Raw genomic sequence first — 26,116 nt, 5'->3', positions numbered from 1 at the left:
TTTCATCATATTTCACTTCAATTGATTCCACATGTTGAGGCTAAGTACAGCTGAGAAAATCAGCTGCAACATCCTAAAGTAAGAAGATACCATTTTAAAGATAAAAATGGTGATATTTAAAAAAGGATTATTTTACTGATTTTATTAAAAAAAAAAACCATCTGTGCTGTTGCCTGAATGTTTCATCTAATAAAAGACAATGCTGAAGTTGCGCCTTCTGTACCGGTGAGGTTGTGGAGAAAAAGGAACGCTTATACACTGTTGGTGGGAGTGTAAATTAGTTCAATCACTGTTCAAAACTGTAGTGATTCCTCAAAGACCTAAAAACAGAACTACCATTCAACTTAGCAATTCCATTACTGGGTATAAATCCAAAGAAATACAAATCGTTCTATCATAAGACACGTGCACACGTATGTTCATTGCAGCCCTATTTACAACAGCAAAGACATGGAATCAACCTCAATGCTCATCAATGGCAGACTGGATAAAAACAATGTGGTACAGGCCGGGTGCGGTGGCTCAGGCCTGTAATCCCAGCACTTTGGGAGGCCGAGGAGGGCGGATCACGAGGTCAGGAGATTGAGACCATCCTGGCTAACAAGGTGAAACCCCGTCTCTACTAAAAAAATAAAAAAAATTAGCTGGGCATGGTGGCGGGTGCCTGTAGTCCCAGCTACTCGGGAGGCTGAGGCAGGAGAATTGTGTGAACCCGGGAGGCGGAGCTTACAGTGAGCGGAGATCACACCACTGCACACCAGCCTGGGGGATAAAGCAAGACTCTGTCTCAAAAAAACCAAAACAAAACAAAACACAAACAAACAAAAACCAGTGTGGTACATATATACCATGGTATACTATGCAGCTGTAAAAAAGAATGAGATCCTGTCCTCCTCAGGAACACAGATGGAATGGAGGCCATTATGTTCAGCAAACTAATGCAAGAACAGAAAACCAAATACTGCATGTTCTCACTTACAAGTGAGAGCTAAAAGATGAGAACACATGGACACATAGAGGGGAACAACAAACTGAGGCCTACTGGAGGGTGGAGAGTGGGAGGAGGAGAGGATCAGTAAAAATAACTAACGGGTACTAGGCTTAATGCCTGGGTGATGAAATACTCTGTATAACAAACCTCTGTGACACGAGTTTACCTATGTAATAAACCTGCACATGTGCCTCTGACCTTAAAATAAAACTAAAAAAAAAAGAATAAAGATAAAAAAAAGATTGGAAAGAAGCCAAAGATGCTACTATCCAATATAATACAAGAGATTATGGGTAGCACTATAAAGAAAAAGAAAAGAAATAGGAAGAGCAGAGACTTAAATGGAAAAGAGAGTTTTTATTATTAAAGTATATAGTTATCTATATAGAGAAAAGCAAGCTATTAGAATTAATAGAGTTCAAGATTTTTGGTATAAGATAATCTTGTAAAAATTAATAACATTTTTGACTCCAGGAATAACTACTTAGAATTATAGTAAAAAAAATGATATCCACAAAGGTATAAGGCAGAAAATTTAACTGAGAATATTAAAAATAAATAAAGTTGCACCTTCTGTGGCTGCCTTTCTTTTAATTTTTAGATATTTCTTTCCATTCCAAATATAAAGTATTGTTGCATTTGCAGAATTCAGGCAACATCTTCATTAGATTTGTACTGTGGCTCAAAACAGATTATTTACTGGACATTTAAAAGTAGTTACCCAGCAGGTATATGTACACACCACCTGTCAAAAACATGTTACTTCCTCCAAATTTTCTATTAATATATGTATAATTTTCCGTCTGTATAAAAATAGAAAACAAGCCTGAAAATGTAGATTTTTTTCCCTTCAGTTTCTCATTAGTACCAGCACTCGGTAAGAGATACTAGATCACTCCCTACACCTTTGAGAAAGTCATCATACATAGTCACTATTATTACAACTCCTTGGGAATGGTTCAGGATTAGTCCACCCATAACAAATCAGCAGGTAAACCTTCCTCCTTGGCGAATTCTTGTCTCTCAAAATAACTTGTTTAAATTTCATTTTTTAGCTATGTCTTTCTTACTTTATTTTTTCAAGTTTTCCTTCTGTTAAATTCCTAAACTTTTTCTTAAAATAATTTCATCCACAGCATATCTGATAAGGGCAGAGTTGCATTATTTCTTTGGAGGAAGACAGCAAGTAAGTTTTAGGTTACTCTTGTGAGGGAAGAAAGAAAAGGGCAGGCCTGTGGTCTATATACAGAAAGAAAAGACTAGAAGTCAATACAGTCTTATGTATAAGATCTCTTGATTTAATGCTGTATATAAAAAATGATAAAACTAGTCATAAACTTCATCAAAGGGACTGAGTGGCAGCAAAAATGTCACGCTTGTGTTGAGTCACAGGCTTGCACTCTCCATAGACCATTTTCTACTTCAAATGAAGGATCAGTGACAGAATTAAGCTAATCTCACATAAAGAGAAGGCAGCTTTGAATATCTAAAATTTGTTTGGAAATACAATTCTAATTTCCATACTGACTGGCATTTGTATCACTTAAACTAATATTGTGACTGCCTTTCCCCAGGTCAGCTGTCACACGCTTACTCTCCATGTTCCTTTTCATCACTCCTTCTGTGAATATCTCCTTCCTCACTACCACCCAATTGATGTCCTAATCAGCAAAACCCTTCCAACTCTAAAGTTTGATTTTTAATATTTTTGGGACGTGGTGGCTCACCATAAATAACAACTCTCTCTTCCTTTTCTCTTAGTCTCTCAATTTTGACTCTAATCCTCATGCTGGGACTAGAAGCTAAGAATAGATCCCAAGCTAGAGTTCTGCCTCAGTAATTTTCCAGCTTGGAGCTCTACCACTTTTTTTTTTTTTTGGCAGTAGGACTTTTATTTATTTTTTAACTTTTTACTTTGAACTAACTTTAGACTTACAGAAATGCTGCAAAAGTAGTACACAGAGTTTCTATTTATCCCTCATCCAGCTTCCCTTATTATTAACATCTTACATAACCATAGCAAAATTACTAAAACCAGGAAATTAACATTGGCAGTACTATTACCTATAGACATTATTCAAATTTTACAGTTTTTCCACTACATCTTTTCCTGTTCCTGGATTCTATCCAGGACCCCATACTGTATTTAGTTATTTCTCTTTTGTCTTCTGGAGTCTGTAAGAGATCCTTAGTCTCTGTCTTCTATTTCCTTGACACTTTTTTTTTTTTTTTTTGAGAAAGAGTCTTGCACTGTTGCCCAGGCTGGAGTGCAATGGTGCGAACTTGGCTCACTGCAACCTCCACCTCCCAGGTTCACGTGATTCTCCTATCTTAACCTCCTGAGTAGCTGGGATTACAGGCGCACACCACCACGCCTGGCTAATTTTTCTTTGTTTTTAGTAGACACGGGGTTTCACTATGTTGGTCAGGCTGGTCTTGAACTCCTGACCTTGTGATCTGCCCATCTCAGCCTCCCAAAGTGTTGGGATTACAGGCATGAGCCACCGTGCCTGGTCATCTTGACACTTTTGAAGGGTACTGATCAGTTATTTTGTTGAATGACTCTCAATTTGGGCTTGTCTGATGTTTTCTCATGACGTAACTGAGAGTTTTTGTCAAGAATACCAGAAAAACAGTGTTTTATCCCTCTTTGTGGCTCGTATCAAAGGGTTCATGATAGTGACATGTTTTTTACTGGTGATAGAGTTTGGATATTTGTCCCTGCCCAAATCTCAGATTGAAATGTAATTCCCAATGTTGGAGATGAGGCCTGGAGGGAGGTGTTTGGGTCATGGGGGCAGATCCCTCAAGGCTTGGTGCTGTCCTCACCATAGTGAGTGAGTTCTCACAAGATCTGGTCATTTAAAAGTGTGTAGCACCTCCCCAACCCAACTCCTGCTCTGGCCATGTGATGTGCCTGCCAGCATCTCACCTTCCACCGTGAATGAAAGCTCCCCAAGGCCTCCTCAGAAGCTGGGCACATGCCAGTGCCATGCTCATACAGCTTGCAGGACTATTCAATCAAACCTTTTTCCTTTAGAAATTACCCAGTCTCAGGTATTTCTTTACAGCAATTCAAGAATGGCCTCACACAACTGGTAATGTTGTCCTTGATCACTTGGTTAAGGTTCTGCTAGGTTCTTCTACTGTCATCTTTCCTTTTGTAGTTAATAAATATCTTAAGGGAGATAGGTTTGAGGCTGTGCAAATCCTGTTTCTCCTTAAACTTTTGCCCATTAATTTTAGTATCTATCAGTGGATCTTGTCTGCAGCAGTAATTCCTGTGGTGTTTGCCTCATAGTAATTTTCTATTCCCCTCTTTGTTTCTTTCTACATTAATTAGAATCCTATTGGAAGAAAGAGTTCTCCCTTATCTCCCATTTATTTATTTATTACTGATTTAGTAAGTATGGGCTTATTTTATCCTATTGGTTATAATTCAGTACTATATCAATTTTGTTGCTCAATTTGTTCCAGCTTTATTCACTAGGATATCCTTCAGGTTGACTACTGTGTTCTTTCAAGAAGCCTCTATCCTTTTTTGAGTAAGTTCTTGCTTTTTGGCACCAAAAGATGTTCTAGACTTATTTTGTATTTTCCCTGCCTCTGGGATCATCTGCTTCTCTAAAAAGCCTCTGTTCTTTTTCTTGGAGAATATTAAGAAAAAAGATCTGGGCACCAGTTGTGATTATTGTTATGGAGGTGTCATTGCTTTTGGGTTCTCACTGAACAGAGCTAAGAAATACAAGTATGTATAAAGGCATACCTTGGAGACATTGATGATTTTGTTCCAGGCCACCACAATAAAACAAACAGAGCAGCAATAAGGTGAGTCACTCAATTTTTTTTGATTTCCCTGTGCATATAAAAGTTATGTTTACACTATAATCTATTAAGTGTGCAATAGCATTATGTCTAAAAACATGTACACACCCTAATTTAAAAATACTTTATTGTTACAAATGCTAATGATCACATGAGCCTCCAGTGAATCCTCTTTTTGCTTGTGTGGGGGGTCTTGCCTCGATGTTGATGGCTGCTGACTGATTTGGGTGGTGACTGCTGAAGGATGGGTGACTGTGCCAACTGCTTAAAAATAAGACAACAATAAAGTTTGCTGCATTAATTGGCTCTTCCTTTCATGAAAGATTTCTCTGTAGTATGTGATACTCTTTGATAGGATTTTACCCATAGGAGAACTTCTTTCAAAACTGGAGTCAATCCTCTCAAACCCTGGCACTACTTTACCAACTAAGTATATGTAACATTCTAAATCCTTTATTGTCATTTTTACAATGCTTACAGCATCTTCACCAAGTATAGATTCCATCTTAAGAAACCATTTTCTTTACTCTTCCATAGGAAGCAACCCCACATCCACTCAAGTTTTATCATGAGATTATAGCAATTTAGTCACATCTTCAGGCTCCACTTTTAATTCTAGTTCTCTTACTATTTCTGCCATACCTGCAGTTACTTCCTCCACTGAAGTCTTGAACCTCTCAATGTCATCCATGATGGTTAAAATTAATTTCTTCCAAACTCCTAGTAATGTTGATATTGACCTCCTATGAATCACAAATGTTCTTAATGGCATCTAGAATGGTGAATCTTTCCCAGATGAAAATCTTGAAAATCCTTTTCAATTTACTTTGCCCAGATCCATCAGAACAATCACTATCTAGGGCAGTTCTAGCCTCATGAAATGTATTTCTTAAATTACAAGACTTAAAGGTCAAATTTACTCCTGGATCCATGGGCTAAAGAATGTTGTGTCAGCAGACATGACAACAATAATAATCTCCTTGTTCGTCACCATCAGAGCTCTTAGGTGACTAGATGTATTGTCCTTGACCAGCAGTATTTTGAAAGTTATCTTTTTTTCTGTGTAGATCTCAACAGTAACCTTAAAATACTCAGTAAACCATGCTGTAAACAGATGTGCTATCATCCAGGCTTTGTTGCTTCATTTATAGAGCACAGGTAGAGTAGATTTAGCATCAATCTTAAGGGCCCTAGAATTTTTGGAATGTTAAATGAACACTGGCTTTAACTGAAAGTCACAAGCTACAGTAGTCCCTAATGAGAGAGTCGGCCTATCTTTTGAAGCTCTCAAGGTAGGCAATGACTTCTCTCTAGCTATAAAAGTCCTAGATGGCACCAGCTTCCCATAGAAGGCTATTTTGTCTACACTAAGAATCTATCGTTGCTCTCGGGTGGCCCTGGTCAGGGAAGACAAATTGTATGTGTCACTTCAACTGGCCATAGTGGTAGAAGTAGAGGCAGTGGGGCCTGTGTGACCACTTGGGTTTGTGAAATGGCTGCTGGCATTTCTGAATCCAGTGGGGCTGATTGCAAAGGAGGCCCAAGGAACAGTGCCAAGTTAGATGCTGATTACTCACTTTGAGTCCTTTATTGCAGAGTCTGTTCATTACCAACAGGGTACTGTGAATATACGCCTGATGTTGCTAAATGTAAACAATAGTTAGAGAGAAAGATTTTCCAAATGAATTTGAAAAACTTACTGTAGAAAATTCACCCAATCAAGAAGCTGGAATTAGTAAGGGTCAAGGAATAGCAGGGGAAGGGGAGAAGAAAAAACAGAAGAGAGGTGGAAGGGGTCAAATAAAACCAAAATAGGAGACTGTAATATAAAAGGTTATTATAGCCAAAATTCCCACAGCAAAGAAGAAATATGTAAAAACAGTGTGTGGCCTTGCAACTTTTGAAATTGATCTTAAAGAAGCACAAAGATTTTTCTGCTCAAAAATTCTCCTGTGGTACCTCAGTAACAGGGGAGGATGAAATTATTCAGGAAGACTCTATAGATGGCATAATTGATACCATTCAGAAAAAACAGCCAGAGATGGATGATGACAGCATCGAAAATCTTGAAGAAGTAAATATGTAGTTTTGAAAATATGTCTGTATTTAATGGCCGGATCTGAGAGTTGATACCGCCAAATGGAGAGAAGTCTTTTAAATATAAATAAATAGATACACACACACACTTATCTTACAGTAAAACTGTAGGCTTCATTCTTGGCGTTTTCACTATTCTGTACAAGGCTGTTTGGTCTTTTATTGCCAAAGTCAGATAGGAGAGATTGTCATGCTTATGTATGAAATAGAATTCAGTCAAATAAAAAACTTTGGTTATTTGTTACTGACATTTCCCTCTCTTCTTAATTTTTTTTGAAAAACCCAGTAGATTTTTTTTTTTTTTTTTTTGTGGGAAGCATTTCTGTTGATTATTTTACCGATCTAATGCTGAGAGATTTTTAAAAAGAATTCAAATTTGGCTTCCTCACCAGTAATACGAATATCTTGCTTCTTTGACATGACAGCTTAGAGATGGATGAGAATCTAATAGATTTGTGGTTGAATTTGCTTCACTGTTATCAAGTACACTTCGTGGGCACAATAACATACTGTTGGTGGGATTTGTTCAAGCTATTCTGGAAATTATTTGGTAAAGTATACTAAAAGCCTTTAGACCATTCGAACTGTTTGTATTAGTAAGTCACTTCTTTGACATCATTCTAAAGAAATAATCAGTCTTGCATAAAACTTATGAATGAAGGTGTTCATCACAATGTTATTTATAATATCAAAAAGTTGCAAATAATATAAACAATTGGGAAATAAATGGTTAAAGAAGTGATAATGCATCACGTGGTAGAATATTATGCATGTATTTAAAAACCATATTTTCTAAGAATATTTGGAAACACATTTGGCAATGTGAAGTAGGGGCACACCCCAGATACATTATTATTTTTTGGGATGGAATTTCATTCTCGTTGCCCAGGCTGGAGTACAATGGTGCCATCTTGGCTCACTGCAACCTCTATCTCCTGGGTTCAAGCAATTCTCCTGCCTCAGCCTCCCATGTAGCTGGGATTACAGGCATGTGCCATCATGCCTGGCTAAATTTTTTTTTTTTTTTGAGACGGAGTCTCGCTCTGTCTCCCAGGCTGGAGTGCAGTGGCCGGATCTCAGCTCACTGCAAGCTCCGCCTCCCGGGTTTACGCCATTCTCCTGCCTCAGCCTCCCGAGTAGCTGGGACTACAGGCGCCCGCCACCTCGCCCGGCTAGTTTTTCGTATTTTTTAGTAGAGACGGGGTTTCAACCTGTTAGCCAGGATGGTCTCGATCTCCTGACCTCGTGATCCGCCCGTCTCGGCCTCAAGCTGGGATTACAGGCTTGAGCCACCGCGCCTGGCCCAGAACATATAAAATATTTATTAAATTTGCTGTCTTCATGGTATTTCAAACCAACTACAATGGTAACATCAAAGACTATTGATCACAGATTACCATAACAAATGTAGTAATAATTAAAAAGTTTGAAATATTGCATTACCAAATGTGACATGGAGACATGAAGCGAACACACGCTGTCAGAAATAAGGTATTGATAGCCGCGCTCCAGCATGAGAGTGTCTGTTTTCCCCCAGTCTTGACAACAGAATAGTTTTAAAATTGTCATGTTTAAAAATTTTTGCTAGTTGATAGGTAAAAAACTGGTATCTCAGTATTGATTTAGTTTGCATTTCTTTAGTTATAAGTGAGTTTGAACATATTTTCAAAATGCTTCAGGGCCATTTTAATCTCTTTTTTGTGAGTTGTCTGTTTATGTCTTTTCCCCACTTTTCCATCATGTTTTGATCCTTTTTCTCCTCTATTTTTAAGAGTTCTTTAAATATAAGAGATATTAACTCTTTATCTGTAGTATATGCTATAAATTTTTTTTTAAAATTTTCATTGATTCATTAAAAATAATAAACCTATTACATGCTGACATCTAACAATATATTACATGAAAATAACTATTTTTCAAAGCAAACATTTCAGAAGTGGCACTGTTTAAATGTTTGCAATAGACTCCCAAATCTGCCTCTGTATTCAGAACGCTCCAAGAAACTGCTTTGGATTCAAGTGTAAGAGGAAATGCCACTCAAATGTTGGAGAAGGGAAGGTAGATATTTTTCTCTGATACTATGCTAAAAGTTGACAAATGGTAGATTTTTAAATTATTATGTGTGATTGACTAATCATAATTGTATACATTTATGGGGTACAATGTGATGTTTTGATATATGTATACAATGTGGAATGACGAAATCAAGTTAATTAACATGTATCACCTCCCTATTCTATCATTTTTTTATGGTGAAACACTTAAAAGTTAGTTATTTTGAAATATATTATTGTAGTTACCCTGCTTTGAAACAGATCTTAAAACTTATTCTTCCTATTTATCTGAAAATCTGTACCCTTTGATCAACAACTTCTCCCATTCCTTCCTTCTTCACATTCCCAGTCTCTGGTAACTATCTTTCTACTACTTCTATGAGTTTAACTTTTTTAGATTCCACATTTAAGAAAGATCATGCAGTATTTGTCTTTCTGTTTCTGGCTTACTTAACTTAGCATAATGTCCTCCAGTTTCATCCATATTCTTGCAAAAGACAGGCTTTCTTTCTAAAGGCTAAGTAGTATTCCATTATACAGACACACAATGAAATACACACACACACAAACACACATATACACATACACATAGCGTGTTTTAAAATTGTTTATTTTTTCTTCCAACTGTTATTTTAGGTTCAGAAAGTACATGGGCAGGTTTGCTCATGGGTAAACTGTGTGGGGTTTGGTGTACAGATGACTTGTCACCCACAGTGAGTGCAGTACCTGACAGGTAGTATCATCACCTTCCTCCTACTTTCCACCCTCAAGTGAGCCCTGGTGTCTGTTGTTCTTGTTCTCTTTCTTGTGTCCATGTGTACTCAATGTTTAGCACCCATTTATTAGTGAGAACATGCAGTGTTTGATTTTCTGTTCCTGTATCAATTTGCTAAGGATGATGGCCTCCGGCTGCATCCATGTTGCTGCAAAAAACATGAATGATTTCATTCTTTTTTTATGGCTGCAGTATTCCATGGAGTATATGTACCACATTTTCTTTCTTACTTTTTTCTTTTTTTTTCTTTTTTTTTTTTTTGACAGAGTCTCGCTCTGTCACTCAGGCTGGAGTGTTGGAGTGCAGTGGCACGATCTCGGCTCATTGCAACCTCCACCTCCCGGGTTCATGCCATTCTCCTGCCTCAGCCTCCTGAGTAGCTGGGACTACAGGCGCCTGCCACCAGGCCTGGATAATTTTTTGTATTTTTAGTAGAGACAGGGTTTCACCGTGTTAACCAGGATGGTCTCGATCTCCTCAACTCGTGATCTGCCTGCCTCGGCCTCCCAAAGTGCTGGGATTACAGGCGTGAGCCACCGCGCCCGACCTCCACATTTTCTTTATCCAGGCCACCGCTGATAGGCATCTAGGTTGATTCCATGGCTTTGCTATTATGAAAAGTGCTGCGATGAATACTTGGGTCTTTATATTTCTTTGAGTATATACCCACTAATGGGATTGTTGGGTTGAATGGTAATTCTGTTTTAAGTTCTTTGAGAAATTTCCAAACTGCTTTTTTTTTTTTTTTAAAAAAAAATAACACATTTAAAAAATCCATTCAGCTCGGTTCCACATCTTGGCTACTGCAAATAATGCTGCAATGAACATGGGAGTGTGGATACCCCTTTGACATTGATTTCAGTTTCTTTGGATATATACTTGGAAGCAGGATTACTGGATCATATGATAGCTCTATTTTTAGTTTTCTGAGGAACCTCCAATGCTGTTTTCCATAACGGCTGTACAAATTTACATTCCCACCAACAAAGTAAAGAAGGCCCTTTTCTCCACATCCTTGCCAACACTTATCTTTCATCTTTTCGGTAAAAGCCATTCTAACTGGTGTGAGATGATATATCATTGTAGTTTTAATTTGCATTTCCTTAATGATTAGTTATTCTGAGCATTTTTTCATGTACCTGTTGGCCACCTGTATGCCTTCTTTTGAGAAATGTCTGTTCAGGTCCTTTGCTCATTTTTAAATCAGGTTGTTTTCCTGAAGTTGAATTGTCTGAGTTCCTTTTATATTTTGGATATTAACTCCTTATCATATGTATGGTTTGCAAAGATTTTCTCCCCTTCTGTGAATTGTCTCTTCACTTTGTTAATCGTTTCCTTTGCTGTGCAAAAGGTTTTTTAGTTTAGATGTCATTCCATTTGTCTGTCTTTCCTTTTGTTGCCTGTACTTTTGAGCTATTTTGTCAATATTTTCTCTCAGCAGTTGTCTTTTGACTGTTTCTGGTAATTTTTGGCCATGCAACATTAGAAGTTTTTATTATTTTTTATTTTTTATGAGAGTCTCACTCTATCATCCAGGCTGGAGTGCAGTGGCATGATTGTGGCTCACTGCAGCCCAAACCTCTTGGGCTTAAGCAATCCTTCCACCTCAGCATCCTGAGTAGCTGGGACTATAGGCATGTGCCATTACGCTCAGCTAATTTTTTTTTTTTGTTTTTTTCCGTAGAAACAGGGTCTCACTATGTTGCCCAGGCTGGTAAAATTTTTTCACGTGGCCATATTTGTCAATCTTTTCTTCTATTCCTCTAGCTTTAGATCTTAGAAAGCCTTTCTCTTCACCAAGGTTAACGAGAAAGTTACTAAGTTTTCTTCCATTAGTTGCATAGTTTCGTTTTCAAATATTTAGATCCTTAATCCATTTGTTTATTCTTGTGCATGGTGTGAGATATGAGTTATCTATCTGGTTGTTTAGTTGTCTCAGCCCATTTAATTAAGAAGTCGACCTTTATCCTAATGATCTGAAATACCACCTTCATCATAACACTAAGTGTCTGCAAGTCCTTGGGTCTAATTCTGAACTTTTTATTCTATTCCACTTGTCTATTGTCTATTCATGTACTAGAAACACACTGTTCTGATTTCGGCTTTATAGTATGCCTCAATGGCTGGTAGTCAGAACCCTGTTGTTTAATTAGTTGTAGCTGAGTTCAGGGTAATATTTATCTTTGTTATAATTCTAGATCTAAATAGCTGTATCCTGTAGATTGCTACTATTCAACTATACATTACTGTTTACTTGAGACAAAGGAGGTTAGGGCTGATACCAAATACAAATTTTAAAGAAAAGCGGCTAATTTATTTAGTTCATCTGGAATTCCTAGAGATGCTGATCTGGCACAACATAAACAGTCTAGTCTAAGTACATTCAATCCACAATTTATGAAATTCTGTCTCAGAGGATTGGTGGAATTCCAGATTCTCGAACAAGATTCATTCCTGGGACACATGAATCTGATTCTGATTTGACCTTATAAATTGGCTGGGAACTACTATTATGTATAAGTACCCAGCTGAATATTCCAAGATTTCCTAATGGAAAATACTAACATTTTCATTCATTCACAAATATTAATTGAACTTCCATTGTATGTCAGGCACTGTGCTAGGTTTTGAAGCTATCACAATGAGTAATATAGCTATGAACCCTGTCTGCCCTCCACAGTTTAGCAGGAAAACAGAGGCAATTAAACAAGTAATAATAATAATGTGATAAGTACTAGCAGAGAGGAAATATAGGGGGCTAAGGCAACACACAGCTGGGGCACCTTAAGGTAATTTAGGAGAGCCAGAGAAAGCTTTTTTAGAAGAAGCAATATTTAAGCTGAGACATGAAGAAGGACAAGGGGTGAACCAAGGTGTGGCAGTTTTCTAGGCAGGGGAAAAAGGTGTGCAAAGGCCCTAAGGCAAGAATAGCTTTTTACTTTCAAGGAACTGAAATCAACTTTAATGTGGCTAGCATATAAGTGAGTGGGGAATGGTGGAAGATAGGGTATGGCAAGGGTTTTCCACTGGCAGTGGTTTTGCTCCCCAGGAAATATTTGGCAATTTCTGGGGACATTTCCGGTTGTCTTAATTAGGGGTTGAGGGAGTGCTACTGGTAGCAGACAGAGGTCAAGGACACTTCTTCTAAATATCGTACAGTATACAGGATAACATCTGCCTTGCCCCTGCCTGTCCTCCACACCCAACCCCACACAAAGAATTATGTAGTCTAAAATAACTGGTCCTGGGAAAAGCAGAAGTCCTTTCATTACAATTCTTACGATATTTTAAGAAGGGAGTTTGGATTTCATTCAAGGGCAAGGAGCAGCTATTTGATAGCTTTAAGTAGCAAAAAACAAATGTTTTAGAAAGATTATTCAGTACAGAGAATTGACTAGAATTTCTTCATTCAAATATTTATGTACCATGCATTGTGTAGGAGCTGGGGATACAGTGATGAACATTTAAACACTGACCCATTCTAGTGGAAGAGGTAGAAAATAAAAACAACATGGAAATTAACAATAAACAACAAGGCTGTTTTCCCATATTCAGTATTCCAAATGTAGATGAAATTTGGGACTGACAGTAAAACTTCAGTGTTAATTTTTAGAGGAGAAAAGCCCTAGACAAATTTTATAAAACATTATTTATGGGCTATTTGTTGTTTAGTTTGGATCTCATTTCTACTAAATGAAAATATTTTAAAAAATAACCACTACAACACAAATAAAATCTTATTCTTCATTATTGTTTTTCATTTTCTGTGTATGTATGTGTGCGTGTGCGTGCGCACGTGCACGTGTTTCTGGCTTACATTTCCATATTATGTTCAAAATGCTCAATATTAAAGGATTACTGAAATGATTACTTCTTTGGCTGACAGCTTTAATAGTGACTGCAACAATTTCAGGAACCATGATCATCTGACACCCCCGGTATAGTACAGAACTTGTCTCTTGGCAAGGATGACATTTAATTTTTTTCTTACATAGATTTCCTTAGGAAAAAAAACCTTTGCTTTTTGTATCTCTGTGACACTTCTTAAAATTAGCTGTTTTCTCTAATGAACTCATTTCAGATGTATTAGTTTTTTAATCTAAGGACTAAGTCAGTGACAACTTGCTTAATGTGTTGGGAGATTCTAGTTGCATAAAAACCTTTTTTGAAGAAGAATTTTAGGTCAGCAAAATGACTGAAAGTACATCTTCCCTATAATTTTCTTGCTGTGAAGCCACATTAAATGATGGATAGATTTTCCAAAATAGCACTAAACTAAACTCCTTCCTGCCACAATAGAGAGGCAGCATCGTGCAGTGGTTAAGAGTATAGACTTTGCCTGCCTCAGTTTAAACCTTGACTCAGTCATGTACTAGCTTATGGTCTCAAGCAAGTTATTTAACCTCAGAGCCTCTGTTTCCTCATTTGTAAAATGGGGATAACCACAGTGTTCACATTATAGGGGAGGATACTGACTCTGAATCCTCATTTTGCCATTTATTAACAGCATGACTTCGAAAAAATTAATCACTGAAGTCACTGTTTCTTCATCTGTAAAATGAGATAATGATGTACCTCATAGGGTTAAGGTAAAAATGAAGAAATGATACAGCAAATACAATGTAAATAGCACTAAGCCACAACACACATTAAGCCTTCCATAAAGGGAAGCCAACTTCTCCTTGTCTTGTGAATTTTGTGTGTATTACCACAAGGGTGCAACAGATTCAAAACCTAGAGAAACCACTGCTGGAGTTAAACTCACATATCCAGGAAAGGTCCTGAATGAGATCTCCCTGCCCCCTACTGTGATTACGCTTTAGAAGAAATATGCAATGTTAAGTGGAGACATGCTCCAGAGATGCCAACCTATCAAAAATCTTTGCCTCAAATGGAAAGTATTTCTTCAATAAATGAAATAGTTCTAAAGTTGTGACAAAAACTCTCCAGTGTTCTCAGTTAACTAGATGCCCAAGAAAGAGCAAGAATGTTATGAAATACCAATGATAATTACTGACATACAAAGAATTGACACCAAGAATACGTCAAATCGAGAGATTTTTCAAAAACGCTTTAAATTTTCATGTTAGTCTACCTCATCAAAACATTAACTAATTTGAAAATCCTATTTAAAAGATAATTTCTGCTTACTGGTTTGTTACAGGTGAGAAGCAAGGTTTGTGGGCTTCTGCTCTATGCATCTACAGAACACTTTTGTGTAGCTGAACTATAACAAGTAGCACAATAACTGGGATAACATTCAGTTTTAAGCTAAGTGGTTACTTCTGATACAATGTTATAAGCTGAACAGTATTCCATGTCTAGGTGCAACTAGATTAATTTATATTTTGCCTAAGGAAGACACAATCATGAAATTTAACATGTAATCACTCCTCAAATAAGTATAAACAGTCACTAATTTCCTACTTACGACATGTAACATTTTCCAAATATTGAACGTGAACATCTTGGACTTCTCTTGATGAGAGAAAGAATAAGATGAACAAAGTGAGGAGAATTAATTCTCTGTGATCTTAGCACTTACCTTCTGACATATTATATATGTATTTGTTTATTGTCTTTCTCTCATGAGAATGTGGACTACATAACAGCAGGAATTGTGTCTGTTTTGTTCACTGATTTATCTTCAGTCCTGGATTACAGGTCCTCCAAATGTATATCTAAAGTGAATAACTGAATGACTGAATAACTGAAGTGCTGGAAGCACTTTAACATCTGCGTATTTCTAAGATAGATACTTAGTCTAACTGTTCTAAAGAAGAGGATAGAGACTGTTTACATAGCGGATATTTACGAAAAAAAAGATGTCTTTTAAAGCTACCGTGACTTAGCAATGAATTGAGGGAAATCTCAGACTCTGCAGTTTATAGATGAGAGTGTACTATTGAGTGGGGATAATTAATAATGTATCTGGAAAACATGCTGTTTCTGGCTTGGAGCTGGAGTGTATTTCTACAAAGAAATTTGAACCTTACAATAGTATAGACCACCTGTAAAACTTCAGCAAAGCACAGGAATCAGAAACACCAGGTACTGTGGAAGAGGAAGGTGAAGAAGGGACCTGAAAACACAGAGTTTATTTGAAGTTTATATAAGAAGTTGTTAGATTCCCATCTCTGCCCTGCCCAGCCAGGTGACTACCTTCCCCAACACCCACAGGAAAGAGAACTAGAGAAATTAAAGAAGAGAGAATCTAGACTTAGTGACACCACACATTGAGCAAGGTAGAGATCAGGTGCAGGACTGAAAACAAGGGGCTTAAGTAAATGTCTGATACTGAACAGTGAAACCCCAGCCCAGCCCTCTTTTCCTGCCTGGCTCCAAAATGCTGGCACACAAGACATATACTCTCCATTCAGAAGACTGGAGGATTCTTTGCTAGAGAATCTGAACAGCCCAGGAAAAAAACTTAGAAATACTGACTTTTGGGCATTTCAAAAAAAAGCATGGATTATCTTAATGTTCTATGGTCAAGCTCTCTACACACACAAGCTTCTAATCAGTTTTTCAGTGCCTAAGTGAAAAACACATTGCATCCATAAAACAGGAACAGGGTGCTATAAAAAGGAGACAACTGGAGAAAAAGAAAGGACTACTACAAATTAAAACTATGAGAGCAAAAATAAATTTTTTTTTAAAAGGATTGGAAAGTAATGTTGAAGAAATCTCTCAAAGGTGGATTAAAAAACCAACAAACAAAAGTATAGAAAACAGAAAAGTTAAGTAAACAAGAGTATCATATCAGTATAGGAAATCTAATTACTTTATTTTATTTTTTTTTGAGACAGAGTCTCGCTCTGTTGCCCAGGCTGAAGTGCAGCAGCACAATCTCGGCTAGCTGCAACCTCTGCCTCCTGGGTTCAAGCAATTCTCCTGCCTCAGCTTCCTGAATAGCCAGGACTACAGGCATGTGCTACCATGCCTGGCTAATTTTTGTATTTTTTTTGGAGATGGAGCTTTGCCATGTTGGTCAGGCTGGTCTCAAACTCCCGACCTCAGATGATCCACCCACCGTGCTTCCCGAAGTGCTGGGATTATAGGGATGAGCTACTGCACCCAGCCAGAAATCTAATTTTTTATTAATACGAGTTGTAGAAGGAGAAAATAGAGGAAATGGTAGTGAAGAGATTATCATAAATAATACAAAAGCATTACTCAGAATTAAAGAATATCTCCAGGGCTTGCTAGGTACCAACAGAATAAATGAAAAAGACTCAAGAACAATGGTGATAAAAAGAAGGTTCTCAAGGTATATATAAAGGATTAGGAATAAGTATAGTATCAGAGTATTTAATAGTAATATTGGAAGCTCAAGACAATGGAGCAATACCTTCAAAATTGAGAAAAAATAATTTTTACCCTAGAATGATATACTGTGTCAAACAAATAAGCAAGTATAAGCATAGAATAATGATGCTTTTAGAAATAGTAAGTCTCAAAAAATTTATGTCCTATGCATGTTTTGTTAGGAAGCTACTGGAGGATATGCTCTACCAAAATGAAGAATAAAATCAAGAAAGAATATGATGTAAGATGAAACACAAAAGAGAAGAGATAGGAACTCCCAGGAGAACAAGGTGGTAAGCTTTCAGAGCATCCTAGGTCCAGACTGAGCTTAATGGAGGGCTCTAGGTCAGAGGCCTCCAGGGTAAAAAATGTAACTTGTAAGTGTGGAAAACCGTACCGACAGACATTTTACAAAACTACATTAAAGGTTATGAAATGACTTAGCCAAAGGTTTGAAGAAAAATAAGCAAATTTTAAAATGAGGCATTTCATAAACTCCTAGGAAAAACAAAATCGTTCAAGAAGGAAATGTTATCCTTGGCTCCGGAGTGACATATTTGCATTGTACTAATACTGAAAATACTATATATAGTATGGATGCAGCCAAAAATCATGCAATAATTGTATTGGGATTGTGGTAGGAAGAAGGAAGGTGAAAGAGCTATAATTCCCATCATCCATAATAAGAAGCAACAGATAATTTGTAAACTAATAACAATTTTAGCAGTATATGAATAGTATTTAGAAATATGGAGAGGAAAATCAGAGAAACTTCCTTCAGAGGTAAAAGTGACTGCTTGTGGGGAAAAGATGGGTGGGGTAGAGGAAGACAACTGCTAGTTTTGAGCATTATTTGATTTTCTATGTGCTTATGTTATTTTGAAAAAAATAGAAATTTCAAACCCAAATGTATAAAAAATATTATGGACAGTGTAGTACAGCAAGAAGAGTTTTAAGCTAGGAATGAAAATTTAAAACTGTTGATTACCTATACCCTGATGTTGGGTAAAACATACCACTTCTGGTTGGGTGCAGTGGCTCACACCTGTAATCCCAGCACTCTAGAGGCTGAGGCAGGTGGATCACCTGAGATAAGGGGTTTGAGGGAAGCCTGGCCAACATGGCAAAACCCCGTCTCTACTAAAAATACAAAAATTAGTCTGGTGTGCTGGCGTGCACCTGTAGTCCCAGCTATAGCTACTCACGAAGCTGAGGAGCGAGAATCACTTGAACTTGGGAAGTGGAGGCTGCAGTGAGCCGAGATTGCACCACTGCACTCTAGCCTGGGAAACCGAGCGAAACTCCATCTCAAAACAAACCAACCAACTAACCCACTTCTTTGGGTCTCAACTTCTTTATTTATTCACTAGAAGACTTTCTTTCTAAGGGTCTTTCCAACTCTAAGGTTCTGATCCCATCATAATAAAGTATTTTTCTAGAAATAGCAAAGAAAGAGAAACTTTCCTCCACGTTCTCATGGTATAGCTTTGTGTATTTTTGTTCACTTTGCCAAAGGTCTCCCTATCTTTGCTTCCTTGATATTAAAATTGAACTACCATATCTCCAACATGGGAATCATATTGTACCTGTGAGGCTAGTCTTCGCATAGCCTCCTCCTGCCGCCTGCGCATTTCTGGCGTTCCTGGGCAGCTTCCACTGGTGATAGATGAGTGGGCTGAAGGTGGCTGTGTGAGTGGCAGCTCTCTGTTGGCATCCACATCTGGATTAAAAAGATTTAATGTTTGCATCAGATAATCATAAAAACTTTAAAGAAAAATGGCTAAATTCTATTTGCTCTATTATCCAACAATTTTGCTTCTAAGTATATTACCTAAGAGAAATAACAACACATGTCCACCCAAAAACTTGTACACAAATGTTCATAGAAGAATGATTCATAATAGCTAAGAGTGGAAACAACCTAAATGCCCACCAACTGATGAATAGATGAAACACAAAATATCCATTCAATAGACGATTACTCAACAATAAAAAGAAATGAGATACCAACACATGCTAGAACGGGGATAACCCTTGAAAATGTTATGCTAAATCAAAGAGGTCAGTAAAAAAAAAAAGGACCATAAGTATGATTCTACTTATATGAAATGCCCAGAATAGAAAAATCTGTACAGACAGAAAGTAAATTAGTGGTTACCTAGCACTGGAAATAGAGGGTTAAGAGGAGAATGGGGATTGACTGCCAACAGGCATGAGTTTCTTTTAAGGGGATGAAAATGGCCTAAAGTTAGATTATGGTGATTGCTGTACAACCCTGTGAATTATACTAAAAATACTGAGTTGAACGCTTTAAATGGTGAATTACATGGTATGTGAGCTACAGCTCAATAAAACTGTTTCAAGATTTTTTAAAAAATTCAATTTGTTCTTGTTATTTAGAAAATTTATTACTAGTAGAAACTAGACTATATTATGAATAAGATCATACTTTAAAAATGGATATCAAAGTAAATATTAGAAGTTGTTATTTGATGGCCGATAGTGATTGAAAAAAAGGAAGAATAGGAAAAAGTAGTCCTCATTTAACTCCCTACCAGTAGGAGTGAATTTAGACTTCTTTCATTTAACTGGTGCAGTAAATTTCTTGGTCACTGGATACAGTTCTGGATAACTGCAGGGAGATGGGCATGGAGGATGGCCATGAAAAAAGCCTCAAGAAATGTGTAACATTTTGGATTGAGGTGAAGTTCAGTGATTGTATGTCACTGTATTATTTCTGCTGTTCACTTCCTCCCCCTACTCTATTCCCCTTTATTTGGTATTTGATTCTGTGGGTAATTACTGTCCAAATGTCCTCTGTCTTTCTAGCTATTTCCTTTTGGAAAATGCCCTTCTTTTTGTCTAAATGCCTTACTTTCTGTTTGATATTTAGACAGTAGTAGAAGTAAAAGTTAATAGGTAGGCAGTAGTCAATGTGCATAGCACAATGGCAAAAGAGACTTCTGAAATGAGCAGAGTAGGAACGGTAGGATTTATTTACTTAACAGCTGTTTGGGGGCTTGGCAGCTGTTGGCAAATGTCAAATCCAAATAATAACTACATTGAGACTTTTAGTGATAGAAACATACAGTCTTGTATTAGAGCTTCCCCAACTACTATGCTGAGAATCCCTGTAGTTAACGTAATAATCTTGAATTATACAACAGGTCTGTTTTCACAAAATATTTTTGTTCTTTGTGTGTGTGTGTGTGTTGGGGGTACGGACAATGGTGGTGGTGGTGGTGGAGACTGATGGGGGTGTCAGGTTTGGGAGAGTAGGTGGGAAGCAGGATGACAGGCTAGTGCCTGCCTTGACGGCTTTTCTATACCTTTCCAGGGAAATGACAAGGAGGGGGGCGGGCTAGGGGGCTGAGTTTCTGTGGGGGAAGGACAGCCAAGCAAGGCAATACTGCAGGCTAAACTGCTCCTATCTTCCACAGCAGTAGTGCTCAGCTTTTATTTCTACTATTCTTTGAACATCAAACAGAAAGAAGTCAGGGGCAGAAGAAAGAGTGACAGATGATGCAGAGAAAGAAGTTGTGAACTCCAATGATTTCCCATGTTGTTTTTCTTTCTTTTTTTTTTTTTTAATCACTACAACTATCAATTGGTATAATCACCCAAGGATTAAGAAAGCCAGTGAGGTTCCAAATGACCCATCCAAGCTCAATATAAGTTAAATTCTGTAAAAATTAAGCCAACCCTCCATATACAGACATCATGCTTATTCTTATTAGAGAAAAAACTTCTGCTGCTGCCAGCAACATATTCAACACCAGTTCATATGGGTAACAGATTTGTGCCAAAAAACAGCTTGCATTATATCAGTCACTTATTCTTGACCCTTCTATTGGTTAAGATTGCATTGGCGGAATATAGTTTGGCCATCAATAAATTGTAACAAAAAATATTTTGTATAAGATAACATTGGTTCTGAGTATTTCTGATATATACAACTGCATATTTAGCTCTCTTAACTCCTTTCAAATTCTGAAATCTACAGGCCAAATCTACAGTCTTAACAATGGATGTTTATCTCATGAATGGGGAGTGTCTTGGTGTTTCTGGAGATTCTCCTGAAGACAATGGATGTTAGAGAATAACTTAGTGAACTACCTTTAAAGAATCTCTGCTTTGGGGAACACATGGGCTGTTTTCTATAAACTCTTGCTCCCTCAGGCTCATAGAGAGATCCCCAGGTACCTCTGCTTTCTGTGAAAGCAACTCTTCTTGTCCTTGGGATTTATTTTCTGTCATGCATGATTCTACCACTCTGTTATCTGCAACTCTGATATACAGAGGAGTCACAGAGACTTTGAGCTTTCTGGTTTCCTTTCTGACACACTCAAATAGCAAGCCGCTTGGACTACTCAGATAAACAGCAGTTTGGAGTGATAAACACTTAAGCACTCAAAGGAAAATGCTGGAATAGTGTGGAAAGTTACTTTTAACCATGAAGATGTGTTCTCAGAATCAAAATTTTAGCAGAGACAATTCTGAAAGATCAATTAGTCACATTTCTTCATTTTACAAATAAGAAAACTGAGCTCTAAAGAATTCAAGTAAAATTCTCAAGTTCACAAAGTCTAGTCAATTTGACTGCTGGGGCACAAACCCTGGGCTCCTGACTCCCACAGCACTATGGCAATCTATCTCAGAAGAGCTGCATTTAGAAATTAAGCATTAGATTCCTCTGAAGAAAAGAATTCTTCCATATCGATTCTTACCATACCCTGGTAAAGAGGTATTTTGATTCAGTTTTCTTCCAAGACACCAGTTCTTCCACATGTTAGACATCCATAAATTTACCAGATGCCATCTGCCTCCTTAATGATACAAGGCTGCTAACTAGCTTCAATAGGAAGTCAATAAGTTTGGAGGGTCTTCAGTGAGTTCCTGTTAAGTTTCTAGCACTGTGCTAGACCCTGTAACTACTATCGTCTCACACAAACCATTTCTAGTGGTTGCTGTCTGAAAGTCTGTGGTGGGCTAGATGATTGATTTGGACCAGCAGAGCAATAGTTTCTTTTTTTGTTCTCTTCTAACAGAATCCAGGTAAACTGGTTCTATACATGTAGTATGTACAAGAAGAACACTGATACATTTCTATTTATTTCCTTTACTCAAGTGAGTTTCACCAATAAGGAGAGGCAGCAGACCAAAATGGATAGGAGAATGGCCTCTGAAACCAGACTGCTTAGTTCCACCATTTATTGGCTGTAAAACCTAGAAGAACTTATTTAACTTCTCTGGGCCTCAGATTACATACCTGTGAAATCAAGACAACCTCACTGAGCTGGTAACAGGATTCGATGAAACTAATATTTGTAAAAAAACTTAAGAGTGTTTGGCACATAGTAAGTACCATATGGGTGTTTTAAAAATAAATCAGTAAGATCCTGGTGGTGATTACTGGGCTGACCCCTGCTTGTGATGAAAGAAGCCTGAATACATACGAGAGCTCAGCACCTTTTCACAAGGAAGCGGGAGAACCCCTTCAAGGACACAATGAAGCTCAAGTCCAAGCAGTGCAACACTGACGCCAACCGCAAAGAAATGAGGGATACAAACAGACTGTGCTGGCAAATAACAAGAGGAACTGGGCACAGACTGAGCAAAATCCGACAGGATGAATGCAAATCACTCTATGGGCAATTGCTGCAGTTGTTATCTAAAGGACAGCCCAACCATACAGCTGGCACAGAAGAGTCATCAATTTATTCCACTAGAAAGGTTTTTCTTCAGTCACGCTTAGCTGTCTATTGGGTATGTGGGTTAGATGTAAATAGAGTATTACAATCTTTCTCTCAAATCTGAATGAACAGTCCTCATGTGGAAGTCAGGTTTTGCAGATGAGAAAATAAAAGGATATACGACCTAATATAAATATGTCAGAAAAACTTCAGCGCCAATGAAGCAGGGAGTTCTTTAAAAAGGAATACGTACGTTTGGGGGAGGCATGTGGGCTGTCTGAGGCGATCTGTCTCATCCTTGTACCATGGCAGCTGAGGGCCACCAGTCTGGAGATGATGGCAGTTTTGCCGAATCCAATGTTTCCCACAATCACCACTCCTTGGTTCACGCTGGCATTTGAACTTTGAAGTTGAGCATCTATTTCATGGAAAACCCAATCTCGGCCAACAAACACTGACTCTGTAGTGATGCTGGGCACTTCGAAGAGCAGAGGCTTCAAGGAGATATCTGGAGGCCTATAAGGTGCAAAGCGAACTGAAAGGAACAAGAGAAAACAAAACTTAGGTCAAACTGTCAACACTGAGAGAAACAGAGAAAAAATGCAGTGTGGTTTAGGAGACTTGAGTTATCACATGATGGCATCCTAGGCTTATTCAGAAATAATACAACTGTGAATGTTGATTCTGTACAGATAAGCAACACAGGTGAGCTAGAGCTAATTGATTACTCTAGATTGCAGAACACAAACATTGATAAAACAGTAATGATTTATTTGATCAGTCAGAAAGTCGGGATGATATTCAAAATTATTACAGGGAAGGGATGGTCCAAGCACCAGCAATCAGTACGGATGCAAGCCTAGTGAAGAAGGGTCCCAAAGGCCTCCTATGCCACGGGATAACCTTTTAATTGTCGGATTGTGGAGAGGTGCAGGAGTGAAGTTCCTGTTGGAAAGGCCAGGCTGTGGCGGGACATCTAGACAGCTTACCACAGCAGCTCTTTACTAACCAGTAAGAACATATTTCATTATTTCACACCAATATGGCTGTACCAGTACATATCAGCTGAAAATCAGTCCTGAAGAAAGCAGTATAGAGAGGTTTGTTTGTTTCTTTAAAAACACCAATGAGAATAATAACTCCTTTAAGTTCATGATGGTATGTTTTAAAATCTAGCAGGTATTAATATTAGGGGAAGCAAAGCCACTAAAAGCTCTGATGGTTTAAAAGATCATAAACATTCTAAGCAGTCGGGCAGAAAGCAGGCCTTCACTCAGTGTCTCTGCGCCTGTACTGCTTAATATTGATGCCAATTAAAAAATAATTTTTGGCTTACACATATATTTTGGGGATAGATCCACACTGTTTTTCTCAAGATTTTTTTCTGTGCTTATATAATTATGGGGTGTGCTAAAGACCAAGAATAAGCTATACTGTCAACAGTTTTCTAAAAATGCAAAATTGATGTGACATGCTTTAAAAGAAGATCTATTAATTATATTGATGGTAAAAGGAAGTCCTGTCTGAGGGTCCGTATCTGGGTTAAATGGCCTCCTAAACTGTTCCCAGAGCAGCTCTAAGATGTATCACTTTATCTGTCTGAAACCAAGTATTTCATTTTTGTTTCTTTAACCTTAGCACAGTGCCTTGATATATACTAGGTGCTCAAAAAATGTTTAAGGAAAGAATCAATTAAAAATAAGGTATTACACTCTAACTCCATTTTTCAAATATTTTGGAGCACAAGAAAGGCCAGGAGTGGGAAAGGGATGGAAAGTGGAGAAAGAGAAATTACAAAGGGGAAAATGAGATAATTTATACATCGTACGTTACTCTAGAACATACTTGAACCACTTACACACCACAAGGTGGGATATAGAGATGGTGGCTTACTTGAGAAAACACAGACACACACACACACATACATGTGTGCACTCTCATTTAAAACTGCCTGAAAGCCACTAGAACAACCGAGCATTTTAAAAAGGATAAACATTCCAAAAGTAGTGCAAATAATTTAAAATATAAAGCCAAATTCTGACAACAGAAACAAAATGCCCAAAGTTTTCATTAACTAAAGTGGGGTTGTTGGGGCGTTAGGGGAAGCTGTGGAGATAAAGCTACATGGTCACTTATAATTCCCTGATTCACATATCTGCAACAAAATTTACTCTTGTATTTATCAATAATTTCAACTTTTATTTTAGATTCAAGGGGGCACAGGTACAGATTTGTTATCTGGGTATAGCGTGTGATGCTGAGGTTTGGGGTATGAATTTTTCTGTCCCTCAGGTACTAAGCATAGTACCTAACAGTTTTTTGACCCTTGCTCCCTCCACTTCTTCCCCCGTCTAGCAGTCCCCAGCGTCTATTGTTACCATCTTTACGTCAATGAGCCATGGGTACTCATTGTTTAGCTCCCACTTACAAGTGAGGACATGTATAATTTGTTTTCTTTTGTTTCTGTGTTAATTCATTTCGGATAATGGTCTTTAGCTGCATCCATGATGCTGCAAAGGACCTGACTCTATTCTTTTTTATGGCTGCATAGTATTCCACGGCGTATATGCACCACATTTTCTTTATCCTATCCACCACTGATGGGCACCAAGGGAGACTCCATGTCTTTGTTACTGTGACTAGTGCTTTGATGAACATATGCATGCATGTCTTTTTGGTAGAACGAAAAAACTCCTCTTTCAAAACCCATACCTATAATTATAGAATTTGATGAAAAATTAACTTTAGTTTGCCAAAATTCCTTTTAAAATCAGTGTCTTACAGCTAATAGAGTCTATTTTACTTTTCTTAAACATTATCTTACTAAAATTCACAAACCATAAAATTCACTCTTTTAAAATATACAATTCAGTGGTTTTTAGTATATTCACTAAGTTCTGCAACCATCACTACTATCTATCCCCAAACACTTTCAACACTCCCAAAGAAATCCTATATCCATTAGCTGTCACTCCCAATCCTCATTCCTCCCAGTCCCTGGACCAGTAATCTACTTTGCCTGTAAAGGTTTGCCTATTTTGGACATTTCATATAAATAGAATCATAGGGTATGTGGCCTTTTACTTCTGACTTCTTTTACTTAGCTTAATATTATTCATTACTTTATTGCTGAATAATATTCCATTGTAAGGATATACCATATTTTGTTTATCAGTTAATAAACATTTGGGCTGCTTCCACTTTTTGGCTGATTAATGCTGCTATGAACATTCATGTACAACTTTTATGTGAACATATGTTTTGAATCCTCTTGGCTATATATCTAGGAGTGAAATGTCTGGTTCATATGGAAACTCTCAGGTTCACCTTTTTGAGAAACTGCCCAACTGTTTTGTCTATTTGGCTTTTACTA

The 26,116-nt window shown here is 37.6% G+C and overlaps 1 protein-coding gene and 1 pseudogene across 3 annotated transcripts in view; one reads left to right on the top strand and one right to left on the bottom strand.

The window, feature by feature from the left end:
- The window catches only part of TANC2 (tetratricopeptide repeat, ankyrin repeat and coiled-coil containing 2), a 469,283-nt gene that overhangs the window by 92,584 nt on the left and 350,583 nt on the right, over positions 1-26,116 (bottom strand). For all 3 annotated transcript variants that reach the window (XM_026448069.2, XM_026448070.2, XM_026448071.2), the window contains exons 9-10: positions 22,997-23,278; positions 18,637-18,770 (exon numbers count right to left, since the gene is read on the bottom strand). In XM_026448069.2, coding sequence (XP_026303854.1) covers positions 18,637-18,770; positions 22,997-23,278 — 416 coding nt within the window. The remainder of the gene's footprint in view (positions 1-18,636; positions 18,771-22,996; positions 23,279-26,116) is intronic.
- LOC116418478 lies at positions 6,288-6,902 on the top strand (annotated as a pseudogene).

This window comes from Piliocolobus tephrosceles, chromosome 16 (genome assembly GCF_002776525.5).
Source record: "Piliocolobus tephrosceles isolate RC106 chromosome 16, ASM277652v3, whole genome shotgun sequence".
Lineage (NCBI taxonomy): Eukaryota > Metazoa > Chordata > Mammalia > Primates > Cercopithecidae > Piliocolobus > Piliocolobus tephrosceles.
The sequence above is the reverse complement of the archived record's forward strand: the minus strand, read 5'-3'. Positions and strand labels throughout refer to the sequence as shown.